Raw genomic sequence first — 26,035 nt, forward strand, 5'->3', positions numbered from 1 at the left:
AGGAAAAAGAGTGGAAAGGAAAGAAGGGGCGTAAGCAGGCGGAACCTGTGGCCTTAAATAGAATGATGATGCACAGGAGATGCAAATCGGGAGTGCGCAGACTGGTTGTGCTGCGTGAGACGCACGCTTCGGTAGGGAGGCCCCCTCCCCGCTCCCTCCCCCCGGCTCCGCCTCCGGAGTGGACCCCTCCGCCCTCTCCTGAGCGCTTCCGCTCACGAGTGCAGCACGTGGAAACCTCCAGCGACTTGGGTCTGCAACGTGTGTAAGAGAATCATTGTGTGACACTGTGGATCGTCTACCTCTCGCGGCGGCCCCAGGACTCGTGACTCCCTGGTCTCTGTTTCACCCTCCCCCTCTCCAAGTTGGAGGAGGGTGGGGACTGCCGCCGAGAACACCGCGTTCTCTCCCGGGCGCCCACTGGGGCGGCTCCTCCAGCCCTTTCTTTACATAACCTGCCACGCACGTTACGAGCTCAGATGCCAGTCCGCTAGGACTCGCGGGCTGTTCCTGACTTTTCCACCCAGGCTCCCAGGGATCCTGAGTCGTGAGTTGACGATTCAGAGTACACGCAACAAAGTGGGGTAGGTCTCCAATCTCCTAGGCTATGGCTTTGCCTAGGTTCAGTTTCTTTATTTGTCCTCTGGAGAAGATTCGAAAGGCTTTGAAGGTGGGAGGGAATCAAGTGTCAAAATAGCTGGGAAGAAAGGAGAGAGAGGCCCAGGGACTGGGCTAGATGAAGCTGTGTCATTGAAGAGACCGCGAGGGGGCAGCACACATCCCGGTTAGAATTTTCAATTTTTGTTTTTTTTTAATCTGTTGTTGCCTTAATTTACTAAGTGCAAAAGACACGTAGTTTGGGGCGGGGAGAAAGATGTGACCATTTCAAATCCATTCTCAGTAGTTTTTCGTATTTTACAGATTTTTAACAATATGCTTTTTTATAAAAAGGAAAATGTGTTCTAAATAAACCTCGTCTTTCTCCACATTGTCTCAACCCCACATATGATAAAATAAAACAATAGAATCAGAGAATTATGGACTGTGAATAAACCTGAAATTTTCGGATGAATGGAGAAGTGCATCCACAGACAACATACTGCTTTTAGACCCAAAAAAGAATGGTTATAAAAAGGGAGAAAGAGCGATCACCTTTCTAATCTACCCTTCCCACCTATAAATCCTGGTGTTTTCTTTAATGTTGTGGTTTTAGAACAGACCTTCATGAAGGAGAAGAGTAAACAGATTATATTTATTCTTTGTCTTCCCAATTCCTCCTCCCAATTCCCCATCCAAAGAGTTGTAGCAGCCTTCTTTCTCCTAAAAAGCAAAGAAAGGGGGGGAAAATATCAGGAAGCCCAGGATGCCTCTCTATGTCCCCAACATCTATGCAAACTTCCTAGAGTTCATTTTCTAAACTGGGATTTCTGCTGGAAGATGTCTCCTTCCCTCCTCACTCCTCCTTCCTTCAGCTAAATCTCTTCATGTCCCATAGTTATTTAGAATCCCAACTTACATTCCTCCCCTATAAATCTCCTTTCTCCAACCTTTTCTCCCCATCTCTCCCTTAGTTAGGGAACCACCCCTTAAGCCTCTGAACTTTGCCTCATGACTCTGCCTTTTGCACCCATTTTACCCTTTGGTACCTAACCATTCCTTAGGCCAGGGCCAGGCTGGAACCAGCTCTGATTCCTCAAGGCAGACTGGAAGGAAGCTTGGAGAGGTTTCTTCTCCATTCTATCTGCCTCGCACCTAGGAGTTTCCCAGTTCAGAAAAATTTATAAGTCTTACAAAATTCTTTGCCTCAACATCTCGCCAACAGTGATCTTATAACCTCTTTCCTCTTTAAAATTAGACAATAAGATTTTTCCGAGCATTATACCTCATCCTTCTTTAAGCAGCTGAAAATTGACTAGGTTGGAAGCATTGGCTAGAGATACTGTAAAAATTACGCAAGACTTCCCTAAGGCGAGTGGCTGCACTCTCACCTTCTACATGAGAAGCATCCCTCCCTGAACGAGGGCCCAGGACAGGAGAAGGGGAACAGGACTCTGAAGACAGGACACAGCATCATTCAGATCTGGACTCTGCTAAAATACAGACATCCCCAAACAGCAAACCAGTATCATCCTCCCTATCCTATCCCACGTCATCACCCCCATCTTTTTTAGCGGCTGTCTTCAAGGAGTTTTCAATCTAAAGGGAGACTCCTATATTCCTTAAAATCTTTATCTGTCCATCACTGGCAACCATCAGCCTTCCATTCCTCCTAGTTTCTCCTGTCTTCAGTTATACACAGGCTTCTCTTTGGTTATGTTGCCCTTTCCAGCGGTTGCTTCTCTTCTTTCATCACCAAATTTCTCAAATGGTTAGTTTATATCTGCCTCCATTCCCTCCTAATCTACTCCCTCTCTAATTCCATAAAATCTAGCCTTTGCTTCAACTACTCAATTAAAACTGCTTTCTTTGGGGTTACCAATGGCTTCCTTCTCCTTGGCCTCTTTTGATTGATTACAGTAAACTCTCTCTTCTAGACTCTAATACAGACCTGGCTATCTGCCTACCTCTCCATTTGCCTTAGTTGATTCCTCTTCCTCCTTCCAGCTACAGGTACAGTCATTGGCGTTCTAGTCTGTGTGTAATGCCTCTGTTGAGCTCATCTATTTTTGTAACTGACTTTGCACTTAGAACTCTAGCCCTGACCTAGTTCATCTACCTTTAGGACACCCTTACAGGGCAGACACCATAAATCCAACTTGACCGATACCAAATTCCTAACTTCCGTCTTAAACTACTCTAGCCTCCTGCAGTTTGCATTTTGGTCAACCATTTTCTCAGACATCTATGTTCAAAACCTATAAATTATTTTAACTCTTTCCTCATTTATTCCGTATATGAAATTATCACTGAAGCAAGACATTTTCTTTAAAATATTTATCTTCTCTACATTCATAATGCCATGTCCCTAGTCCATGCCCTTAAGTAGATAGTTTGTGGAATAATGCAAATCTTGTGAATCTCTCTCTACTCCATTACATCTTGCATACAACCAAATGAAAAGTTTTTCTAAAATATCCTTTTTATCATGTCTTTACCATAGGGAGATATTATGTCTTTCATGTCATTATGTCTTTATCATACTGAAGAACTTTCTTGGCTCCCTGTTGCTTATGAGATAAAGTCCAAACTTCAGCCTGACACTCCAGACTTACTGTAATTTAGTCCTAACTTTCCATATGTGAAATTACTATGCAAAAATTAAAGGCCTTGTAAATTTATTATTTTTTCTTAATTTTCCCACTGTTCCCCTTCATATACCTTCTCCTTCAGTCAAAGCCTATCCACTAAACATGTGGATGCTTGTTGTAACTCCCTTGCCCTAGTTGTTCTCTCTCTCATGAAATAACTATTCTTCCTCTTGGTCGCTTTCATCCTTTCATGCTTTTCACCAATCAGAAGTTCATCTGTTCTTCACGGTGTATCTCAAGCACAACCACCTCTTAAAAGCCTTCCAGATAGCTCCAGCCTGTTCTGATCTCTCTCATTCCACTATCTAAAATACTTGCCTGTCGTATACTCCCAAACTTATATATAACTTAACATTGTTACATACCTTTTTGTTTTATTCTAAATGTTTTGTGAGTGTAAACTTGAGTTTTATGAATTTCTTGAGGGCAATAATAACCTCATAGCTTTCTTTTCATCAGCAGCATCCTCAGCAGCCTTAGGCATAGGTTTCATACACCTTAAGTATTACTGAACTGAAATTTAACTGCATCAAAGCTTTCCAGTATTCTATATATAGGGTTAGTATTAAATCTCAGTGAAAGATATGATAACCAGGTTGAGATAAACACCTGTATTGCAGTTATTGTTATTTTGTTTCCCCCAGAAGGAGTATATTCCAGCCCCCCTTCTGCTCCATGTTACCAGCTCGGGCATCTATCCATCTATCTAGTAAGGATGGCTCCATTAGTCTCCCTCCCCCCAATTCCCAGTCTACTCACTGGATCCATTGTCACTGGTTTCATTGTTACAGGCTTCTGTTGGTCTGCATGTTCTGTTACAAGACTAATGGTAGTCTCTACAGCTTCTGTTACTTCCTTGTCCAACCTGTTCTGCCCTCAGTAGGATTGGGAAACACAGAGTTATCATCTCCTCCATCAAACATCTTCATAGACTGTCATTTAGCTTTTCTCTCCCCTTTATCCTTCTTCCCCTAAAAACTTAGGGCTTTGCCCTACCCTTGCTTGCATAGACCATATACCCATCTTATTTACCAAGTCCCTTGACTCAAAGCTGCCCTTCCCTGTCAGTGTCCTAGCAAACCCAGTGTGCTCTGGTTTCCTTCTCCTCCCCAATTGTGGTTAACAAATCTGTTTGGGGCCCACTGTCTAGTTACATTTCTTCTAACTTATGTCTGTTCTTGTTAATCAGACTATGTAATGTAATTTCAACAGTACCCAGTTTTTTTTAAATGTTACCTATCCTGAGCCTTTTCATAAAAATTCTCCAATGTAGAGGTCACTCACCAGCCTGTCCTCTGACTCAAACACGGAATAATCAATGGTGAAATTTGCACCAAAGTCATCTGGAGAGGAGAAAAAGGTAGTAATAACAGAAGAGGGAAGGGAACCTTGGATCCCGAAACGAGAAGGGGAAGAGATTGCTCAGAACACTTCGACTTGTTCAAGGAGTTAAATTTATTGGTATAATCCAATTTTAACTAACTTTAATGTCAAAAATGTTAGTTGGGAAACATTTATATTTTTGATCTGGTATCTAAAATAATTTACATATTTGAAAATTTTTAAGTTGTTTTTGCCAGTTGCCAAATAATTATGAATTAGCATCAAGAGTGTTGATGGTCTTTGCTCATGGCCAAATTTCTTTCTGACCCAGTTTTTTCATGCCAAAGGAAAGGACAAAATCTCACAACCAAGTTTCCCCACAGCCTCTCTGCACCATGCTAAAGGTAAGACCCTTACAGGTACTCACCGTAATTTGGGGTGACTGTGTAGTAATACTCCACTTGATAATATTCAACCTCTTCCAGTGTTTCATCCTCATATTCCTGCCCTGTGGGGACAAGGGCTAGAGGTCAGGAGGCATCCTGAACTCCTTAGCAACAGGAGTGTACCAGGAATTGATGCCAGCTTTATCTGTTTCCTATCTCTCTGCCTCCCCTCCAAGAGTCATAAGATCTCCCTGCCTCTGCATTCTTAACTCTATGATGAGACCTGTTACTCTGCCTTTTGGATCCAGGAGCTCCCAGAACAGAAAATGGGTCCCCTCACATACTATAAACCCAAAGGGAGAACTAAGCCTAAAAAAGGGAGTAGGAAGCAGAGAGAGACAAGAAATGGAAAACTCCAAATCTTCTGTCCAGTATTCTCCAGATATTGTCGTATTTTGTGAAAGATCAACATCTGTCAAATAACACAGACACATCCCTTATAATTTTTGACTTGGGTTTCAGTTCCAGATTCACTGCTAATTGGCTGAACAACCCTGAACAAGCCATTTAACATCCACTTTCTTAAAATGAGTCAGCTGGGCTAAATAATCCATCTCCATTAGTTTTTCTTCCTTCCCAGAACTAAAAATATGTGGCTTTGATATGACTGAATAAAAAACTCTAGGCCTCCTGCTAAACACTTCCTTAAGCTTCTGGAAGGCTCTCCTCCAAACCCCAAGCTAATGACACAGAAATCTGGAGGAAAAGGAAACAGTGAGACACACCTGAAAGACTAGGGAACAAAGGAGGGAAGGAGCCGGCAACTCTTGGGACCCTGTCCCTGAAGGCAGCCAGCTTCCCATTGTCCTAAAGGCTACCCCTATTTCTGTGTCTTTATTATTACAAAAATTTTCACCAACTCTCTGAGAAAGGAGATTCCCTGGTTTCCCTCACTAGTATCAAACAGCCCCACTCTCAAAGAGTTCACTTCTCTGTTTCACTCTCACTTAAGTCCCTCTCATCTTGTTCAACTCTTTGGTGATGGAGAATTGAGTTCAGTCGTACTAGACCTCCCCATGTCTTGGAACCTGTCCTCCAACAGCCTTCTCTTCTTTGACGGGATCCTGCTTTCCTCCCTTTTTCCTGGGTCTAACTTTCAGAAGCCCCCTCTCCACCCCAACACAGGACTCCAGCAAGATGAGAGAGTACAATCGCTCCTTGTTCAATTGCACCTCTTACCGTCTCTTATTTTCTTTCCCCCCACCCCATTTATAGAAGACCTCAATACCCAAAAGCTCTGGAAGAGGAGTGGACTTACCCAGGATAAGTGACACAGCAAGGATGGCTACTAAGAGGACATTCATTCTGAGTTCTGCACTATTGCTGTGAAAGTAAAAAAGGAAATTACAGCGTTTCCCACCAAACTTACCCCGCCCCTCTCCCCTCAAAGTAGGGAGGGAGCAGCAGCAACTCTTTCCCCTGGGGGCAGCATTCCCTGCGCACTTGCAGACTGAGTAGATCCTCAGTTACTAAGGGTCCTCAGCCAAAGCTGCTTTTTTTAGGAGAAGCATAAGTGGATTCTGACGTGAACATGTTTATTGAGCTCCCCCAGCTCTGGATTAGATTCGTCTAGAACTCCAACTGCCACTACCAAAAACAGCCAATCAAGAAGCTTCCTCTCTCCCTTCCTTTCCTTCTGTAACTGAGAAGTTAGGATTTAAGGACTGATGATAATTACTGAATCATTATATAGATATTCTTTTCTACTTTCTGCTATATTAAGAGTAGACAGAGGGAAATACCTGAAACCTGAACTGTAACCCAGCTGCCTTGCATTCTGATAATGATTGTATAGCCTTATCTTGTGGCTTTGTGTCTGTAAAAACCTTATGATTAACCTTCACTTGTACCCATTTATTCAGTTTTTTGACTTTAAAGTCTTATGATCACTAATGACAGCCCCTAGTGTTTCTTACTGAAGGGTCTTGGGTCAGCCGAGAACTAACCCACCCCAAGTCCAAAGTTACCTGATAATCGAAGCTGGATCTAACCAAAATGGACCCGCCTGACATGTGTAGTAGCTTACACTTTAATCTGCAAGTCACGTATACCTCGTTATAATCCTAAAAATCTTGCCCATCATCAAATTAAGGCCGCCATTTTCTTACATAGGTTCTGTAACTAAGCATGTAGCCAATCTGCAGATTGCTCAATAATTAAATCACCTCTAATTACATCAGCTGGGGCCATTGTACTCATTATCCTACAACCTGCTCATCTTTTTTTAAATTCAGTTTTATTGAGATATATTCACATATCATACAGTCATCCACAGTGTACAGTTGTTCACAGTACCATCATTTGATTGTGCATTCATAACCGTAGTCAATTTTTGAACATTTTTCTTACTCCAAAAAAAAAATAAGAAAATAAAAGTAAAAAAGAATACCTAAAGCATTCCACCCCCCATCCCACCCCATTTTTCATTTAATTTTTGCCCCATTTTTCTACTCCTGTGTCCATAAACTGAATAAAGGGAATATGAGCCACAAGGTTTTCACAATTACACAATCACACAGTCACACTGTGTAAGGTACATAGTCATACAATCATGTTCAAGAATCAAGGCTACTGGGTGGCAGTTCGACCAGTTTCAGGTATTTCCTTTTCGCTATTCCAATACACCAAAACCTAAAAAGGGTTATCTGTATAGTGCATAAGAATGCCCTCCAGAGTGACTTCTTGACTCCATTTGAAATCTCTTAGCCACTGAAACTTTATTTTGTTTCATTTCACTTCCCCCTTTTGGGCAAGAAGATTTTTTCAATCCCACAATGCTGGGTCCAGGCTCATCCCTGGGAGTCATGTCCCACATTGCCAGGGAGATTTATACCTCTGGGAGTCATGTCCCACATAGTGGGGAGGCCTGCCCATCTTTTATTACTATAAAATATCAGAATTATTGCAGTTCGTGGGGGGCAGATTTTGGACTGATAGGCTGTCTGTTCCCCTGCTTTGTGCCTGGTGTCTCAGGAATTGGTCATTTGAGCGCATGGGGCAAAAGAATCCACCACTTTGGTTTGGTAACAATTTGGCGACGCAGATGGGATGTTGCCAAAGTCTCTGGAGCCCCACTAGGATAGGTAAGCACAGTAACTGAGCCTTTTGTGGCCGCTGGACTGTATTTAGTCTAGAGACTCAGCAATTGGGTTTTTCTCTGTCTTGCCGGCACTCCAGACCCTTGGCACCTTAAGAAGTTTCAAAGAGAGAAACCGTTTCCAGTTCAAGTCTGGACATCTGACTGGGTGAGTGGGTCATCAGGGCAAAACTGGATTGGGGAGTTAATATGGCAGTTTGAGTCCTCTACATCTAGGCTTAAAGGCTTGGGTCTCGCTTCCAGAATGATCCTTTGTTCCTTGCTCTGACCTCTACATGTTTCTGTTTTCTGGGTACCATTCTGTATAGGGTTTGAAGACCCTCCCTCAAATTTGTCTTAAATATACTCTTGAAAAACAAGTCATCCAACAATTAACTGGTATTTAATGAAATTAAGTAGGCTTGTTTAACCGGTGTGTTACCTAGTGTACCAGTGTGCCAGTTTGAATGTATTGTGTCCCCCAAATGCCATCATCTTTGTGGTCTTGTGTGGGGCAGACGTTTTGGTGATGGTTGGATTTGCTTGGAATGTGCCCCACCCAGCTGTGGGCAATGATTCTGATGAGATGTTCCCATGGAGGCGTGGCCCCGCCCATTCAGGGTGGGCCTTTATCAGTGGAGCTATATAAATGAGCTGACTCGGGGGGAGGAAAGGGAGTACAGCTGTGAGTGACGTTTTGAAGAAGAGCAAGCTTGCTAGAGAGGAGTGTCCTGGGAGAAAGCCATTTTGAAACCAGAACTTTGGAGCAGACGCCAGCCATGTGCCTTCCCAGCTAACAGAGGTTTTCCGGACGCCATTGGCCATCCTCCAGTGAAGGTACCCGATTACTGATGTGTTATCTTGGACACTTTAGGGCCTTAAGACTGTAACTGTGTAGCCAAATAAACCCCCTTTTTATAAAAGCCAATCCATCTCTGGTGTTTTGCATTCCGCAGCATTAGCAAACTAAAACAGATTTTGGTACCAGAGAAGTGGGGTGCTTTTGCTGCTGTGTTTGCAAATACCAAACATGTTGGAACGGCTTTTCAAATGGATAGGGGGAAGATTCTGGAAGAATTGTGAGGAGCTTGATAGAAAAGGCCAAAACTGCTTTAAAAGGACTCTTTGTGGAAATATGGACTCTAAAGATACTTCTGATGAGGCCTTGAACAGAAATGGTGAATGTGTTGTTGCAAACTGGAAGAAAGGTGGTCCTTGTTTTAAAGTGGCACAGAATTTGGCAAAATTGAGTCCTGGTTTTGGATGGAAGGAAGAGTTTGAAAACGACAACTTGGAATACTTAGCTGAGGAGATCTCCAGACTACGTGTGGAGGACATATCCTGGCTTCTCCTTGCAGCTTATAGTAAAATGCGAGCAGAGAGAGATAAACTTAGAACTGAACTCTTGGGTTCAAAGAAACCAGAAGTTGATGGCTTGGAAAATTACAGGCTTCCAGGGGGTGGAATCCCAGAAGCTACAGCCCAACGTGAGGATGGAACCAAACATGGAACCCAGCCGCCATTTCAGTACAAGCCAAGATTGGAAAAGGAGTTAAACAGAAAGGATTTGTGGAAAGTCCTATTGTCTGATGGCTTTGACCCCTGCATGCTTCATGCAAAGCCAACAGAATTTTTGCGAGATCTTTATAGACAGAGCCATTGCCGGTCTGGACTGGAGGAGACAGACAAGGGAAAAATTAAAGGAAAAATCTCTTCAAAGACAGAGCCATGGAGGTTGAGGTCTGGAGTCAGGAGGTCTCGGGCTGGGAGAGCGGAGCTGCCCACATGCATGGAAAGGGTGAGTTTGCCCTGGAGGTCGAGGGCGGGCCTTCCGCCTCAATGCTCTGGAAGAGTTCTGCCACCCAAGGTCCCAAAGAGGGTGGAGCACATTCCCAGGGAATTGGGGAGAGCCTGGCTGCCACCCCACTGTTCTGAAGGGGTTGAGCATGTGCCCCGGAGATGGAAGGGAATCCGGGAGCTGCCCCAAGGTTTGAGGAGGGTGGGGCTGAGAAGGTGGTCTCCCCAATGTGTGGAAATGTTGGAGCGCTCACCCAAGCATTTGGAGAGAAAAGGGCTGCCACAAAGGCCCTTAGGAAGGGTTAGACTCCCGCTCTCTCAAGCCCCAAGAATGCAACATCGTTCTGTTAATGACTCTCAGACTTTGAAATCTAATGGAGTTTGTCCTGCAGGTTTTAGGAACTGTTTTGGTCCTGTTAACCCTGTTTTCCTTACTCTTTCTCCTTATGGCAGTGGAAATGTTTATCCTATGAATGTCTCTCCTTTGTATATTGGAAGCATATAACTTGTTCTAAGTTCACAAATCCACAGCTAGAGGGGAATTATGCCTTAGGACTGACCACGCCTAAATTGATTTTGATGGGATTTTGTACTTAACTTTTGTTACTGAAATGATTTAAGTTTTTGTGATATTGTGATGAAATGAATGCATTTTGTATTTGGAAAGATAATGTCATTTTGGGTTCCAGGGGGTGGAATGTGCCAGTTTGAATGTATTGTGTCCCCCAAATGCCATCATCTTTGTGGTCTTGTGTGGGGCAGACGTTTTGGTGATGGTTGGATTTGCTTGGAATGTGCCCCACCCAGCTGTGGGCAATGATTCTGATGAGATGTTCCCATGGAAGCGTGGCCCCACCCATTCAGGGTGGGCCTTTATCAGTGGAGCTATATAAATGAGCTGACTCAGGGGGAGGAAAGGGAGTACAGCTGTGAGTGACGTTTTGAAGAAGAGCAAGCTTGCTAGAGAGGAGTGTCCTGGGAGAAAGCCATTTTGAAACCAGAACTTTGGAGCAGACGCCAGCCATGTGCCTTCCCAGCTAACAGAGGTTTTCCGGACGCCATTGGCCATCCTCCAGTGAAGGTACCCGATTACTGATGTGTTATCTTGGACACTTTAGGGCCTTAAGACTGTAACTGTGTAGCCAAATAAACCCCCTTTTTATAAAAGCCAATCCATCTCTGGTGTTTTGCATTCCGCAGCATTAGCAAACTAGAACAACCAGTTTGAATGTATTGTGTCCCCTGAAATGCCATTATCTTTGATGCAATCTTGTATGGGCAGACATATTAGTGTTGATTAGATTGTAATTCTTTGGTTTCCATGGAGATGTGACCCACCCAACTGTAGGTGATAACTCTGATTGGATAATTTCCATGGAGGTGTGGCCCTGCCCATTCAGCATGGGCCTTGATTAGTTCACTAGAGCACTACATAAGCTCAGATAGAAGGAGCGAGCTTGCTACAGCCAAGAGGGACACTTTGAAGAATGCACAGAAGCTGAGAGAGTAGCTGCAGATGAGAGACAGTTTGAAGATGGCCACTGAAAGCAGACTCTTGCTCCGGAGAAGGTAAGAGAGGACAAACTCCCCAAGATCAACTAAGAGTGACATTTTTGAGGAACTGCAGCCTAGAGAGGAACATCCTGGGAGAAAGTAATTTTGAAACCAGAACTTTGGAGCAGACGCCAGCTATGTGCCTTCCCAGCTAACAGAGGTTTCCCAGACACCACTGGCCATCTTCCAGTGAAGGTAACCGATTGCCAGTGTGTTACCTTGGACACTTTATGGCCTTAAGACTGTAACTGTGTAACCAAATAAACCTGCTTTTATAAAAGCCAATCCTTCTCTGGTGTTTTGCCTCCTGGCAGCATTAGCAAACTAGAATACCTAGGTATAGTAAGTGTTTAATGCTTGTTTAATTGTTAATTGGTGTGTTTGGTCTAGTTATTACTTGGTGTGTTACTTAAATGTATATAGTAAGTGTTGAGTGTTTTTAAATTTGTTAGTTGGTGTCTTACTGCATTTGTATTGGTTAAGTGTTCCTAATTGGTTACTGATTCCAAAAAAAATATTTTACAATGGGAAATTCTAATTCCAATAGCTTTCCTGAATGTAGTCCTTTGGGCTGTATTTTGAAAAATTGGAAAGATTTTAGTAATGAGCCTATGAGAAAAAGGTTTATTTCTGTAACAATCTAGCCTCACATGATTTAAGATCGGGGAGAAATGGCCTGAGAATGGCTCTATGATTGTTCTGCAAAAGGGCAGAAATGGGATAAGATAATGCATGTTCAGTCCTTTATTTGTTTCTCTCAAAAGTATTTCTGTGTTTCTGTTTATTGTGACTTTCTATTTGTGTCTTGTCTGCCTATTCAATGTATATTCTCATACCTCTGGATGGTAATGGCAAATTAACAAAAAAATTCGTAAAGCACTCTATTTCAATTGCTTTAAAATGAATATATATATATATATTAGTAATCCTGAAGTACAGAAAAAAAAACCCTCTAGGTACTAGGGTTCAAAGCCTTAGATTTGTAATTAAACTGCCCCTGGAATTTCCCTAAGACAGCAGAAGGCTGCCAGAGGGCTGCCTCTGGAAAAGGCAAAGGCCTTTTCCAATTGTCTGGGTCATAGCCTTAAGTGACATAGATGTAGTAATTGGAAATAGTTAAAAGAAAGGCTTAGGAACTCTCAAATCCCGTCATACTCACCTAAAACTTTTAAATTCAAGTTCTACAGACCAGGCCTCATTTTTTCCTTGTCTCACCTATCCCTTCCCTCAGGGTCTATAACCTAAGGTGGCTATAACAGAACTGCTGGGTGTAGAGAGATGGTGGAGATGTGGTTTATAATTTTTTCAACTGAGCCTGGAAATTAGAAATAGTAGGCATAGAAGAAATGCTGTGAAATAGGCCATGTTTGTTAACTTTTTTTTTTTCCCAATAATACCTTTTCAATGGCAACCATGATAATCAGATCATTATGAAAATATAAATACCCTTAGGATAGGAGTAATCGAATAAGATCAAATTGCCAGATTTTCAGTAAATGAAATGAAAGGTTCTTAAGAGCTATGGAAAAGTTTTCCTGGATTTAGGCTTGGGACAAATTAAATAATTGTATATTTTGTAGAACTTGATAGTCAATGTACTTTTAAGGTTGTCCATAATTTTAGGATATTATGAAAAAAAGATTTTTTTTAACCTCCAATTGAAGGAATAAAAAGGAAATATAGCTACCAAGTTGCAGTGGCAAAGTCTATTCTTGTTCCTGATGACTTTTTTTTTTTTAAATCTTCATTTTATTGAGAGATATTCACATACCACGCAGTCATACAAAACAAATCGTACATTCGATTGTTCACAGTACCGTTACATAGTTGTACATTCATCACCTAAATCAATCCCTGACACCTTCATTAGCACACACACACAAAAATAACAAGAATAATAATTAAAGTGAAAAAGAGCAATTAAACTAAAAAAGAACACTGGGTACCTTTGTCTGTTTGTTTGTTTGTTTGTTTCCTTCCCCTATTTTTCTACTCATCCATCCATAAACTAGACAAAGGGGAGTGTGGTCCTTATGGCTTTCCCAATCCCATTGTCACCCCTCATAAGCTACATTTTTATACAATTGTCTTCGAGATTCATGGGTTCTGGGTTGTAGTTTGATAGTTTCAGGTATCTACCACCAGCTACCCCAATTCTTTAGAACCTAAAAAGGGTTGTCTAAATTGTGCGTAAGAGTGCCCACCAGAGTGACCTCTCAGTTCCTTTTGGAATCTCTCTGCTACTGAAGCTTATTTCATTTCCTTTCACATCCCCCTTTTGGTCAAGAAGATGTTCTCCATCCCACGATGTCGGGTCTGCATTCCTCCCCGGGAGTCATATTCCACGTTGCCAGGGAGAGTCACTCTCCTGGGTGTCTGATCCCACGTAGTGGGGAGGGCAGTGATTTCACCTGCGAAGTTAGCTTAGCTAGAGAGAGAGAGGGCCACATCTGAGCAACAAAGAGGCATTCAGGAGGAGGCTCTTAGGCACAATTATAGGGAGGCCTAGCCTCTCCTTTGCAGCAACAGTCTTCCCAAGGGTAAATCCTGTGGTAGAGGGCTCAACCCATCAAACCACCAGTCCCCTATGTCTGTGGTCATGTTAGCAACCATTGAGGTGGGGTAGGCCAATACTCTTGCATTCTCCACAGGCTCCTCAAGGGGGCTCTGCATATTTTTTCCTTGTTTTCTTTTTAACTTTTTTTTTTTTAAATCAACTGTATGAAAAATAAAAAAATTAAAAAAAATAATTAAAAAAAAAACACATACAATAAAAGAACATTTCAAAGAGACCATAACAAGGGAGTAAGAAAAAGACAACTAACCTAAGGTAACTACTTCACTTCCAACATGTTCCTACTCTACCCCAAGAAAGTTACATAATATAGCAACATTTCTGTGAACTTTTTCCTATACCCATCAAAAATTAACAGACCATAGTCATTCCTGGGCATTCCCAGAACATTAAATTTACCCATGATAGCTTATCTGTTCTTCTTGAATTATTGTTCCCCCTTCCTTAATTGCTCTCTATTGCTAGTTCCCCTACATTCTACATTATAAACCATTTGTTTTACATTTTTCAAAGTTCACATTAGTGGTAGCATATAATATTTCTCTTTTTGTGCCTGGCTTATTTCGCTCAGCATTATGTCTTCAAGGTTCATCCATGTTGTCATATGTTTCACGAGATCGTTCCTTCTTACTGCCGTGTAGTATTCCATCGTGTGTATATACCGTGTTTTATTTATCCACTCATCTGTTGAAGGACATTTGGGTTGTTTCCATCTCTTGGCAATTGTGAATAATGCTGCTATGAACATTGGCGTGCAGATATCTGTTCATGTCACTGCTTTCCGATCTTCCAGGTATATACCAAGAAGTGCAATCGCTGGATTGAACAGTAACTCTATATCTAGTTTTCTAAGGAACTGCCAGACTGACTTCCAGAGTGGCTGAACCATTATACAGTCCCACCAACAATGAATAAGAGTTCCAATTTCTCCACATCCCCTTCAGCATTTGTAATTTGTAATTTCCTGTTTGTTTAATGGCAGCCATTCTAACCGGTGTTAGATGGTATCTCATTGTGGTCTTAATTTGCATCTCTCTAATAGCTGAACATTTCTTCATGTGTTTCTTGGCCATTTGTATTTCCTCTTCAGAGAACTGTCTTTTCATAGCTTTTGCCCATTTTATAATTGGGCTGTCTGTACTATTGTCATTGAGTTGTAGGATTTCTTTATATATGTAAGATATCAGTCTTTTGTCAGATACATGGTTTCCAAAAATTTTTTCCCATTGAGTTGGCTGCCTCTTTAACTTTTTGACAAATTCCTTTGAGGTACAGAAACTTCTAAGCTTGAGGAGTTCCCATTTATCTATTTTTTCTTTTGTTGCTTGTGTTTTGGGTGTAAAGTCTAGGAAGTGTCCGCCTAATACAAGGTCTTGAAGATGTTTTCCTACATTATCTTCTAGGAATTTTATGGTAGTTTCTTTTATATTGATATCTTTGGTCCATTTTGAGTTAATTTTTGTGTAGGGTGTGAGGTAGGGGTCCTCTTTCATTCTTTTGGATATGGATATCCAACTCTCCCAGCCCCATTTGTTGAAAAGACCATTATGACTCAGTTCAGTGACTTTGGGGGCCTTATCAAAGATCAGTCGGCCATAGATCTGGGGGTCTATCTCCGAATTCTCAATTTGATTCCATTGATCTATATGTCTATCTTTGTGCCAGTACCATGCTGTTTTGACAACGGTGGCTTTATAATAAGCTTCAAAGTCAGAGAGTGTAAGTCCTCCCACTTCGTTTTTCTTTTTTAGAGTGTCTTTAGCAATTCGAGGCATCGTCCCTTTCCAAATAAATTTGATAACTAGCTTTTCCAAGTCTGCAAAGTAGGTTGTTGGAATTTTGATTGGGATTGCATTGAATCTGTAGATGAGTTTGGGTAGAATTGACATCTTAATGACATTTAGCCTTCCTATCCATGAACATGGAATATTTTTTCATCTTTTAAGGTCCCCTTCTAATTCTTTTAGTAGAGTTATGTAGTTTTCTTTGTATAGGTCTTTTACATCTATGGTTAAGTTTATTCCTAGGTACTTGATTTTTATAGTTGCTATTGAAAATGGTATCTTTTTCTTGAGTGTCTCTTCAGTTTGTTCATTTCTAGCATATAGAAACATTACTGACTTATGTGCATTAATCTTGTATCCCGCTACTTTGCTAAATTTGTTTATTAGCTCTAGTAGCTGTATCATTGATTTCTCAGGGTTTTCCAGAGATAAGATCATATCACCTGCAAACAATGACAGTTTTAGTTGTTCTTTTCCAATTTGGATGCCTTTTATTTCTTTGTCTTGCTGGATTGCCCTGGCTAGCACTGCCAGCACAATGTTGAATAACAGTGGTGATAGCGGGCATCCTTGTCTTGTTTCTGATCTTAGAGGGAAGGCTTTCAGTCTCTCACCATTGAGTACTGTGCTGGTGGTGGGTTTTTCATATATGCTCTTTATCAAATTGAGGAAGTTTCCTTCAGTTCCTACCTTTTGAAGTGTTTTTATCAAAAATGGATGTTGGATTTTGTCAAATGCTTTTTCAGCATCTGTTGAGATGATCATTTGATTTTTCCCTTTTGAATTGTTAATGTGTTGTAATACATTGATTTTATTATGTTGAACCATCCTTGCATGCCTGGAATGAACCCCACTTAGTCATGGTGTATGATTTTTTTAATGTGTCTTTGGATTCGATTTGCAAGTATTTTGTTGAGGATTTTTGCATCTATATTCATTAGGGAGATTGGCCGGTAGTTTTCCTTTTTTGTAGCATATTTTCCTGGTTTTGGTATTAGATTGATGTTAGCTTCATAAAATGAGTTAGGTAGTGTTCCATTTTCTTCAATGTTTTGAAAGAGTTTGAGTAAGATTGGTGTCAGTTCTTTCTGGAACGTTTGGTAGAATTCCCCTGTGAAGCCATCTGGCCCTGGGCATTTATTTGTGGGAAGATTTTTGATGACTGATTGGATCTCTTTGCTTGTGATGGGTTGGTTGAGGTCTTCTATTTCTTCTCTGGTCAGTCTAGGTTGTTCATATGTTTCCAGGAAATTGTCCATTTCCTCTGCATTATCCAGTTTGTTGCCATACAGTTGTTCATAGTATCCTCTTATAATTTTTTTAATTTCTTCAGGATCTGCAGTTATGTCACCTTTTTCATTTATTATTTTGCTTATATGGGTCTTCTCTCTTTTTGATTTTGTCAGTCTAGCTAGGGGCTTGTCAATCTTGTTGATCTTCTCAAAGAACCAACTTTTGGTGATATTTATCCTCTCTATTGTTTTTTTGTTCTCTATGTCATTTATTTCTGCTTTAATCCTTGTTATTTCTTTTCTTCTACTTGGTTTAGGATTGGTTTGCTGTTCATTTTCTAGCTTCTTCAGTTGATCCATTAGTTCTTTGATTTTGGCTCTTTCTTCCTTTTTAATATGTGCATTTAGTGCTATAAATTTCCCCCTCAGTACTGCTTTTGCTGCATCCCATAGGTATTGGTATGTTGTGTTCTCATTTTCATTCGTCTCTATATATTTAGCAATTTCTCTTGCTATTTCTTCTTTAACCCACTGATTGTTTAGGAGTGTGTTGTTTAACCTCCAGGTATTTGTGAATTTTCTAAGTCTCTGATGGTTATTGACTTCTATTTGTATTCCATTGTGGTCAGAGAATGTGCTTTGAATAATTTCAATCTTTTTAAATTTATTGAGCCTTGTTTTATGTCCCAGCATATAATCTATTCTGGAGAAAGTTTTGTGAGCACTAGAGAAGTATGTTTATCCTGGTGATTTGGGATGTAATGTTCTGTATATGTCTGTGAAATCTAATTCATTTATCAGATTGTTTAGGTTTTCAATTTCCTTATTGGTCTTCTGTCTGGTTGATCTATGTATAGGAGAGAGTGATGTGTTGAAGTCTCCCACAATTATTGTGGAAACATCAGTTGCTTCCTTTAGTTTTGCCAGTGTTTCTCTCATGTATTTCGTGGCACCTTGATTGGGTGCATAAACTTTTATGATTGTTATTTCTTCTTGTTGAATTGCCCCTTTTATTAGTATGTAGTGGCCTTCTTTGTCTCTCAAAACATCCCTGCATTTAAAGTCTATTTTATCTGAGATTAATATTGCTACACCTGCTTTCTTTTGGCTGTAGCTTGCATGAAATATTTTTTTCCATCCTTTCACTTTCAATTTCTTTGTGTCCGTGTATCTGAGATGAGTCTCTTGTATGCAACATATTGATGGTTCATTTTTTTAAATCCACTCTGTGAATCTATATCTTTTAATTGGGGAGTTTAATCCATTTACATTCAGTGTTATAACCGTGAAGGCATTTCTTAAATCAGCCATCTTATCCTTTGGTTTATGTTTGTCATATATATTTTTCCCCTCTTTCTATTAATATCCTTTAGTGTACCCATACCGAATCTCTTTAGTACTGACCCTTTCTCCATGTCTCTCTGTCCTTTCTTTGTTTCTCTGTCTGTAGGGCTCCCTTTGGTATCTCCAGTAGGGCAGGTCTCTTGTTAGCAAATTCTCTCCGCATTTGTTTGTCTGTGAAAAATTTAAGCTCTCCCTCAAATTTGAAGGAGAGCTTTGCTGGATAAAGTATTCTTGGTTGGAAATTTTTCTCACTCAGAATTTTAAATATATCGTGCCACTGCCTTCTCGCCTCCATGGTGGCTGCTGAGTAGTCACTACTTAGTCTTATGCTGTTTCCTTTGTATGTGGTGAGTTGCTTTTCTCTTGTTGCTTTCAGAACTTGCTCCTTCTCTTCTGTGTTTGACAGTGTGATCAGAATATGTCTCGGAGTGGGTTTATTTGGATTTATTCTATTGGAGTTCGCTGGGCATTTATGATTTGTGTATTTATGGTGTTTAGAAGATTTGGGAAGTTTTCCCCAACAATTTCTTTGAATACTCCTCCTAGACCTTTACCCTTTTCTTCCCCTTCTGGAACACCAATGAGTCTTATATTCAGACGTTTTATATTATCTATCATATCCCTAATGTCCATTTTGATTTTTTTTATTTTTTTCCCCATTCTTTCTTTTGTGCTTTCATTTTCCATTCTGTCGTCTTCCAGGTCACCGATTCGTTGTTCTGCTTCCTCTAGTCTTGTACTATGAGTATCCAGAATCTTTTTAATTTGGTCAACAGTTTCTTTAATTTCCATAAGATCATCCATTTTTTTATTTAGTCTTGCAATGTCTTCTTTATGCTCTTCTAGGGTCTTCTTGATTTCCTTTATCTCCCGTACTATGGTCTCATTGTTCATCTTTAGTTCTTTGAGTAGCTGCTCTAGGTGCTGTGTCTCTTCTGGTCTTTTGATTTGGGTGCTTGGGCTTGGGTTATCCATATCGTCTGGTTTTTTCGTATGCTTTATAATTTTCTGTTGTTTTTGGCCTCGTGGCATTTGCTGAACTTGATAGGGTTCTTTTAGGATTTGTAGACCAATTGAAGTCCTTATCTCTAATTTATCAGATCTACAGCTTCGTGGAGTACACTTTCTCTAACTAACCAGCAGGTGGCGTCCACGAGCCACCTGTTCTCCACGAGCCAGTTCTCCCCTGCTTAGCCTTTTTGGTGAGTGGGGGAGTGAGTCTTGTGGGGTCCAATTGGTGTACCAAGCTTGCGTGTGTAGTTGGTGTTGCCTGCCCTGTATATGGGGCGTGTTTCTGGGCAGTCAGGGGGGGGGGGTGGCTCTAACAATCAAATCTCCCTGGTGCTCCTAGAGTTTTAAAGCTGCTGCAATAGTCTAATCCTTCAGTTCAGTCCTGCCACAGTTTGTCTCTGCCACTGACCCACAAGTCCTTGGTATTGGCGTATGGCTCCTGAGGCTTGCGAGTGGGTCCCTCTTCCAGGCTGTGCACCCCCTGGTCCTCTGTTGAGGGATGACTGTGTTATGTCACAGGTGAGTGCTATCCCCCCAGGGCGGTTCTGGGCTGCTGGGCTGTGTAGGGAGGCTCCCAGTCTGCTGAAATGATGTCTGAATGGGGCTTTGTTAATTCACACTGCTCCACCTTCCCAACTCTGGGACAACCAGCTGAGGGTGCAGGGAAGGCTAATGTCCACGCCCAGTTTTGTGGTGTGTGGCGTGTTATTTGAAGCACTTCCATCACACTGGGTTCTCTGGGGCAGCTCTGGGCTATGGGGCTGGCGACGGGCAGGAGTGTTTCCTGTCCACCAGGATGATGGCTGTGAGTGGACACCCCCCTTTTCTTGGGAAGTTGTGGTGTTTAGTGAATTTTCTCAGCCACTGGATTATTGCCTTTTGTCTCAGAGCTCTCTTAGTTCTGCTCTTGTCTTGACCTGCCCAAATTGCAAGCCTTTGAGGCTTTCTGTATTGGGCTTCTTAGAGTAATTGTTTTAGAAACAAAAAAAAAAAAAAAAAAAAAAAAAAAAGCCCTCCTTGCAGATCTAATGGGTTATTGAAATGCTGAGAGACAAAGCAATTAGGGCCATTAAGGAAAGATCCAGGGGGCAGAGAAATCAGTTTTTCTTCGGGATTTGCATATGAGCCTCAGGGCCTGAGCTCTGCCCTTCCCCTTTCTATGTTCACCAGAACTCCAAAAATCCTCCGCTTTTATTTTGGAGTTTTTCTTGCTTTTTTTGCTATGCCTGTCTCCTCTCTGCTGGGCTGGCTGCTCTAAGATTCTCTGGTGTCTGGTCTCAGTCTGTCTGTGGTTGGAGTTTGGATTAGTAGAATGAGTTTCCGATAAGAGCTGCCACTGCAGTTCTCCCTTCTCCTTCCCAGCGCTGGCAGCCCCTCCTCCACGGGACTGAGCCTGGCAGGGAGGGGCGCAGGTCCCCTGGCCGCAAAATGTTATAGATTTCGCTGATCTCAGCAGTTCAACGTGTTCATGAGTGTTGTATGAAGTATGCCCAAAGTCAAATTGCTCTGTGTTGTCCAGTCCACACAGTTCCTGGCTTTCTACCTACTTTCCTGGAGGAGTAACTAAAACATACAGCTCACCAATCTGGCATCTTCCCTGATGACTTTTTGAATCAAATAAGTGCAATTTTATTTTGCTTAAGTATGTCCTCCCTAAATTTGTGCAAGCTTACTGATACAATAAGCTATTATTATAAGTACATTCTCAAAATCCCTCTTAAAAATAGCACAACTAGTGTGAAATCCCAATGCATCCCAAAGAAATTTGGGCAGAGAATAAAAATTTATTTGCAGGGTCCTTGTGCCAGTTTGAATGTATTTTTCCCCCCAAAAATGCATAATGTTTTGCATAATGGCAGCATTGGCAAACTGGAACAGGCCCCCTGAGGAACTGGGGGAAAATGCAGAAATGTTGGACTTCCCCACCTTGGTTATTACTGATACTCTCACAAACATTGAGGACTACCAATTTAGTAGGCTGAGCCCTCGATCTTGGGGCTTGCCCTTATTAAGCTTGTTACTGCAAAGGCGAGGCTAAGCCTACTTATAATTGTGCCTAAGAGTCTCCCCCAGAGAACCTCTTTGTTGCTCAGATGTGCCCCCCCCCCCCCCGAAGCCCACTTGGTAGGTAAACTCACTGCTCTCCCCCAGAGGTAGGACATGACTCCCAGGGGTGTAAATCTCCTAGGCAATGCAGAACATGACTCCAGGGGATGAGCCTGGAGCTGGCATTGTGTGATTGAGAAAATCTTCTTGAAGATGATTATATAACTATGAGCTTACATGGTGTGACTGTGTGATTGTGAAAACCTTGTGGCTCACATTCCCTTATCCAGTTTATGGACAGACGAGTAGAAAATGGGGACAAAAATTAAATGAAAAATGGGGTGGGATGGGGGGATGGAAAGCTTTATGTACTTTTTTTACTTTTATTTTTCTTATTTTTTGGGGGGGGGTAAGGAAAATGTTCAAAAATTGATTATGGTGATGAATGCACAACTATATGATGGTACTGTGAACAACTAATTGCACACTGTGGATGATTGTACGGTATGTGAATATAGCTCAATAAAACTGAGTTTTAAAAAAATAACCTAACTAGGCAAGTTGTATAAACTGAGCAATATACCTGGTAATGATGACACTTAGATAAAATGTAATAAAAAGAAAAATATGCTGATGCTTCAAATATGTCCTATTTAAGAAATCAGTTAAGTTTAGTAAGAAATATAAAAGAAATTTTTGTAACCTTGATTACCTGTATTTCAAAGAATCTGGCTTTTTAATTACTGTGCCATTTGCTACCCCAGTATGTGGAAGAATTTAAATTTGTAGTGGCTTTGTTAAAGTCAGGCAGTATATTCTCTGAGTATATTATATAATCAGGTTAGTAAGTATTGTCTTAAGACAATTATGTTATTAAGACATAATTCTTAGCTTCAAAGAGTTTATATTCTAGTTAGAATATACTTGTACCAGGGCACAGTATAAGACAGTAGTATTTAAAGTACTGCTGATTATCTGAATAAAGAAAAGTGCTGGAAGAATTTTTAAAAGCAGATAAAAAAATGACCTAGGAAGACTTCATAGAAGAGATGACATTTGAAAGACTTTTGAATAGCAAAGTAACATTTAAATAAATAGAGCTTTGAACTAGTTTTTTTAGAAGCCATAATTTAATATTGTGAACTAATGTATTTCTGGTATTATTTAGAACTTGGAAATGTTGAAAATTTTGAGTTTTTTTCTGGATATAAACCCCTTAATTATGAAAGAACTGGGTATATTTCAAATTTGGGCTCTTCTTATCTTGGCAGGTAGTGCTGGATTGGACTAAGAAATTTTAGGCATATTGTGAAGTAATCATTTGTGTGTTGTGAGTATAAAGTATATAAATGCCATGGCTGCATTCTAAACCTAAGCATAAACTTTTCCTTCTTCTATTATGTTGCAGTATTTCTGTCTCTTCTCCCCTTCATGAATACTGTTATTGGAAGATAGTATGCATGTTCAAAGAGCTTTGTGAATTTGTTATCAAAGTTATTTCTGATTATATGCAGTCTCGATAAGTAAACACTATATGTGCGATAGATAGTATTTTTACTATTTTCCATACTATGATGACCACATTTTCTGATCAAAGTAAATTTTGTTTGTGGTAGTCATTGCTGACTATAAGCCCTAAATGGATATGAGAAGTTGTAGAAGGTTTATAAAAGTGAATTCTGTCTGTCACAGTCAATGCTGACCAAAAATTTGATAAGCCTGTTTATAATATTTTGAAGAGCTTTTGTGTCAAACCTTGTATTCATACAAAACTAAAGTTTAGTTTGCTTTCTGTTAAAATAATGTGTATTGTTAGTCTGTTCTTAATGGAAAGTTATAAAATTTTATGTTTCCTGAACCATCTGAGTACTCCATCTAGAAGACAAAGATTTATATCAGAATAATATCCCTATTGATGTTTATGTTGACCTTATCATCCTTTATTTCAGAAGGCAAGTCTTCTCACTTTTAAAGGAAAACTGTTCCAAAGATCTGTTCTTTCACCTCATAAAAGTGAGGTGATAAAATAGTTTAACATATTATATAGGAGGTATTTGGGAAGTATTACAATAATTAAAATGGATTTTTTTTATCCTTCTGTTAGCTAAATTTTTATGGGTGAAATGTTATTCATATATTCAGAAATGGTATAAAAATTCCTAAAGACTTGGCAATATTCTTACTGTCCATGTTATATCCTGATACTGATCTGTTTGAGGCTAGACAATGGTATGATGTTGTTAGTCATGGTTTTCGTTATTCTTAGGAAAAGGCTGCAGATCATGAAAACAGCCAGATTTACTTCTTAGTTGCACTGCTTTGACCTAATGCTTCTCTAAAATAGTATGTAGTCAGCTGTAAGTCAGACTTCATCTGCAACAAAAAGGGGCTTTAAAAGAGAAGCAAGACAAATACATAAATTATGTCTTACTTGTTAATTAATATAACCCTGGCAAATGTGTAAAGGTGAAACAGGACAAAACTCTGCTATGGTTTGTCAGTATAAGATAGTTGAACTGTCAAATGTTATTTCTGAAAATAGCTTCATTCAGAAAAGCTTATAAAAAATTAGGGCTTAGATTCAAAGCTCTTATGGCAGTCACATTTATTCTTGAGCTTTAACTGTTATTTCTAAATTCTGAGGTGCTCTGCTTTTTGTATAACCTGGTATTCCCTAGCACTTTAGATATCTGTATGACACCTGAGACCAGAGTTAGCATTCTCCAGCTCTGAAAGTCAGCATTACTCCAAACAACAACTGTAAAAGCAGAAAAAGAAATCAGACTTCAAAGTGTGAATGAAGCTGATCTGGTTAAGACTAAGGTAAATCAGAGTACAGGGTAAAAGATAATGTTGTTTGTATTTAAAACTTTGACTTCTGTGAGACCGAAAGAAGAGATGTTATTTTGTCCAAAATTTAAATTTTCTGTAGCATACTATCTAATTTAACCTATCTAGTCAGTTTATTTAAACAACCTAATTCAGCCTCATTTGACATGGAACCTAGAATAAGGAATTAAATCTTGATATTCTGTGCAAGTTACTGTTATACCCTGATGCATTCTAAGTATTTTAGGCAAAAAAATGAGAAAGTATTTGTAAAGCCCCTTGAAGGACTAGAGAAAAAATGGAACTGTTAAATTTACCTACCTGGAGATTCCTCATGTTTTCTTAGGCAGTGGGGACTCCCAGTTTGATGGGCCAGGCCCTTGATCTTGAAGCTTGCCCTTGAGAAACTTATTTCTGTAATAGAAAAGCTAAGCCTACTTGTAATTAATACCTAAAAGTCACCCCAGAAAACCTCTTTTGTTACTCAAGTGTGGTCTCTCTCTCTAAGCCAAACTCTGCAAATAAACTCAATACCAGCCCCCTCCATGTGGGACATTACTTCCAGGGGTGTAAGTCTCCCTGGCAATGTGGGACATGACTCCCAGGGATAAGCCTGGCCCTGGCATTGTGGAATTGGATGACCAAAAGGTAGAAAAGAAGCAAATAGAGTTTCCGTGACTAAGTGATTTTAAGTCGAGTTGAGAGGTCATTTAGAAGGTTACTCTTATGAATATACCAGCCAGATATTACAAACTGCCACAATACGGCAAGCCCCAACCAAAAGTCTTCCTTAAAACCCTAAAGGAATCCCTGGGCTCTATAAAATTTTACTTAAGTTTATTTTTCAGAGACGTAAAACTTCTGGATTGTGCCTATACCAGATAAGCTCTGCAGCTCAAAAGTACCAGTGTCTCCAACAACAACCAGTTTCTTACCTCTGCTCCATAATGGGAATGCCCCTTTTCCGCATGAAGCAGTTAGAAGAATCATCGCCCAGATATCCCTCAGGATTGAGGGAAAACTGTCAAATGAGAGGGAGGAGTTGTAACCGAGAAGTTAGGATTTAAAAACTGATTATGATTACTGAATCATTATATAGACATTCCTTTCTACGTTTTGGTATATTAGAGTAGAAAAAGGGAAATACCTGAAACCTAAACTGTAATCCAGCTGCCTTGATCTCTGATAATGATTGTATAGCCTATCTTGTGCCCTTGTGACTGTAAAAACCTTGTGACTAACCTTTACTTGTACTCATTTTTTGACATAAAGTCTTATGATCACTAAAGACAGCTACTAATGTTTATTATTGTTGGGTCTTGGGTCAGACCAGAACTAACCCACCCCAAGTCCAAAGTTCTCTTGGTAACCGAAGTTGGCTGTAACCAAAATGGGCCCAGCTGACATGTGCAGTAGCTTACACTTTAACCTACAAGTCACCTATACCTCATTATAATGCTAAAAATCATGCCCATCATCATATTAAGGCCACCATTTTCTTACATACAATCTGTGACTAAGCATGTATCAATCTGCACATGCTCAATAATTAAATCACCTCTAATTACATTATCTGGGGCCATTGTACTCATTATCCTAAAACCTGCCCATCTTTTGATACTATAAAACTATCAGAATCATTGCAGTTTGGGGAGGCAGATCTTGGACCGATAGGCCATCTGTTCTCCTGTTTCATGCCTAGCAATTAAACTCTTTCTTTGAAATCCCGGAGTCTTAGGAATTAGTCATTTGAGCACATCGGGCAAAAGAATC

At 40.4% G+C, this 26,035-nt stretch overlaps 1 protein-coding gene and 1 long non-coding RNA gene across 10 annotated transcripts; one reads left to right on the forward strand and one right to left on the reverse strand.

The window, feature by feature from the left end:
* Positions 1-6,633, forward strand: LOC119526729. Its single transcript, XR_005215246.1, has 3 exons — positions 1-581; positions 4,900-4,972; positions 6,230-6,633. It is a non-coding gene; the product is annotated as an uncharacterized LOC119526729 (long non-coding RNA).
* C2H1orf54 (chromosome 2 C1orf54 homolog) lies at positions 284-25,206 on the reverse strand. 9 transcript variants are annotated; one of them, XM_037826109.1, is made up of 6 exons: positions 6,273-6,378; positions 4,996-5,076; positions 4,530-4,588; positions 4,005-4,115; positions 1,986-2,048; positions 284-1,317 (listed from the first exon to the last, which is right to left on the reverse strand). In XM_037826109.1, the coding sequence occupies exons 1-5, from the start codon at positions 6,316-6,318 to the stop codon at positions 1,989-1,991; spliced, it is 357 nt and encodes a 118-aa protein (XP_037682037.1). In that variant the 5' UTR covers positions 6,319-6,378; the 3' UTR covers positions 284-1,317; positions 1,986-1,988. The 9 variants fall into 9 exon arrangements, with proteins under 9 accessions (XP_037682037.1, XP_037682032.1, XP_037682031.1 ...); XM_037826104.1 differs by lacking the exon at positions 1,986-2,048 and adding an exon at positions 25,198-25,206 and having other exon boundaries at positions 288-1,317; positions 6,273-6,337; XM_037826103.1 differs by lacking the exon at positions 1,986-2,048 and adding an exon at positions 6,458-6,525 and having other exon boundaries at positions 288-1,317; positions 6,273-6,337.
* Positions 25,207-26,035: the final 829 nt, after the last annotated feature.

Source organism: Choloepus didactylus, chromosome 2 (genome assembly GCF_015220235.1).
Source record: "Choloepus didactylus isolate mChoDid1 chromosome 2, mChoDid1.pri, whole genome shotgun sequence".
Taxonomy (NCBI): Eukaryota; Metazoa; Chordata; class Mammalia; order Pilosa; family Megalonychidae; genus Choloepus; species Choloepus didactylus.

Coding starts and splice junctions, on each gene's coding strand:
- C2H1orf54 (XM_037826104.1), bottom strand. CDS start 6,318: ATGAATGTCCTCTTAGTAGCCATCCTTGCTGTGTCACTTATCCTGG. Junction 5,077..6,272: donor TGCTGTGTCACTTATCCTGG/GTAAGTCCACTC, acceptor TTGTCCCCACAG/GGCAGGAATATGAGGATGAA. Junction 4,589..4,995: donor CACAGTCACCCCAAATTACG/GTGAGTACCTGT, acceptor TCTCCTCTCCAG/ATGACTTTGGTGCAAATTTC.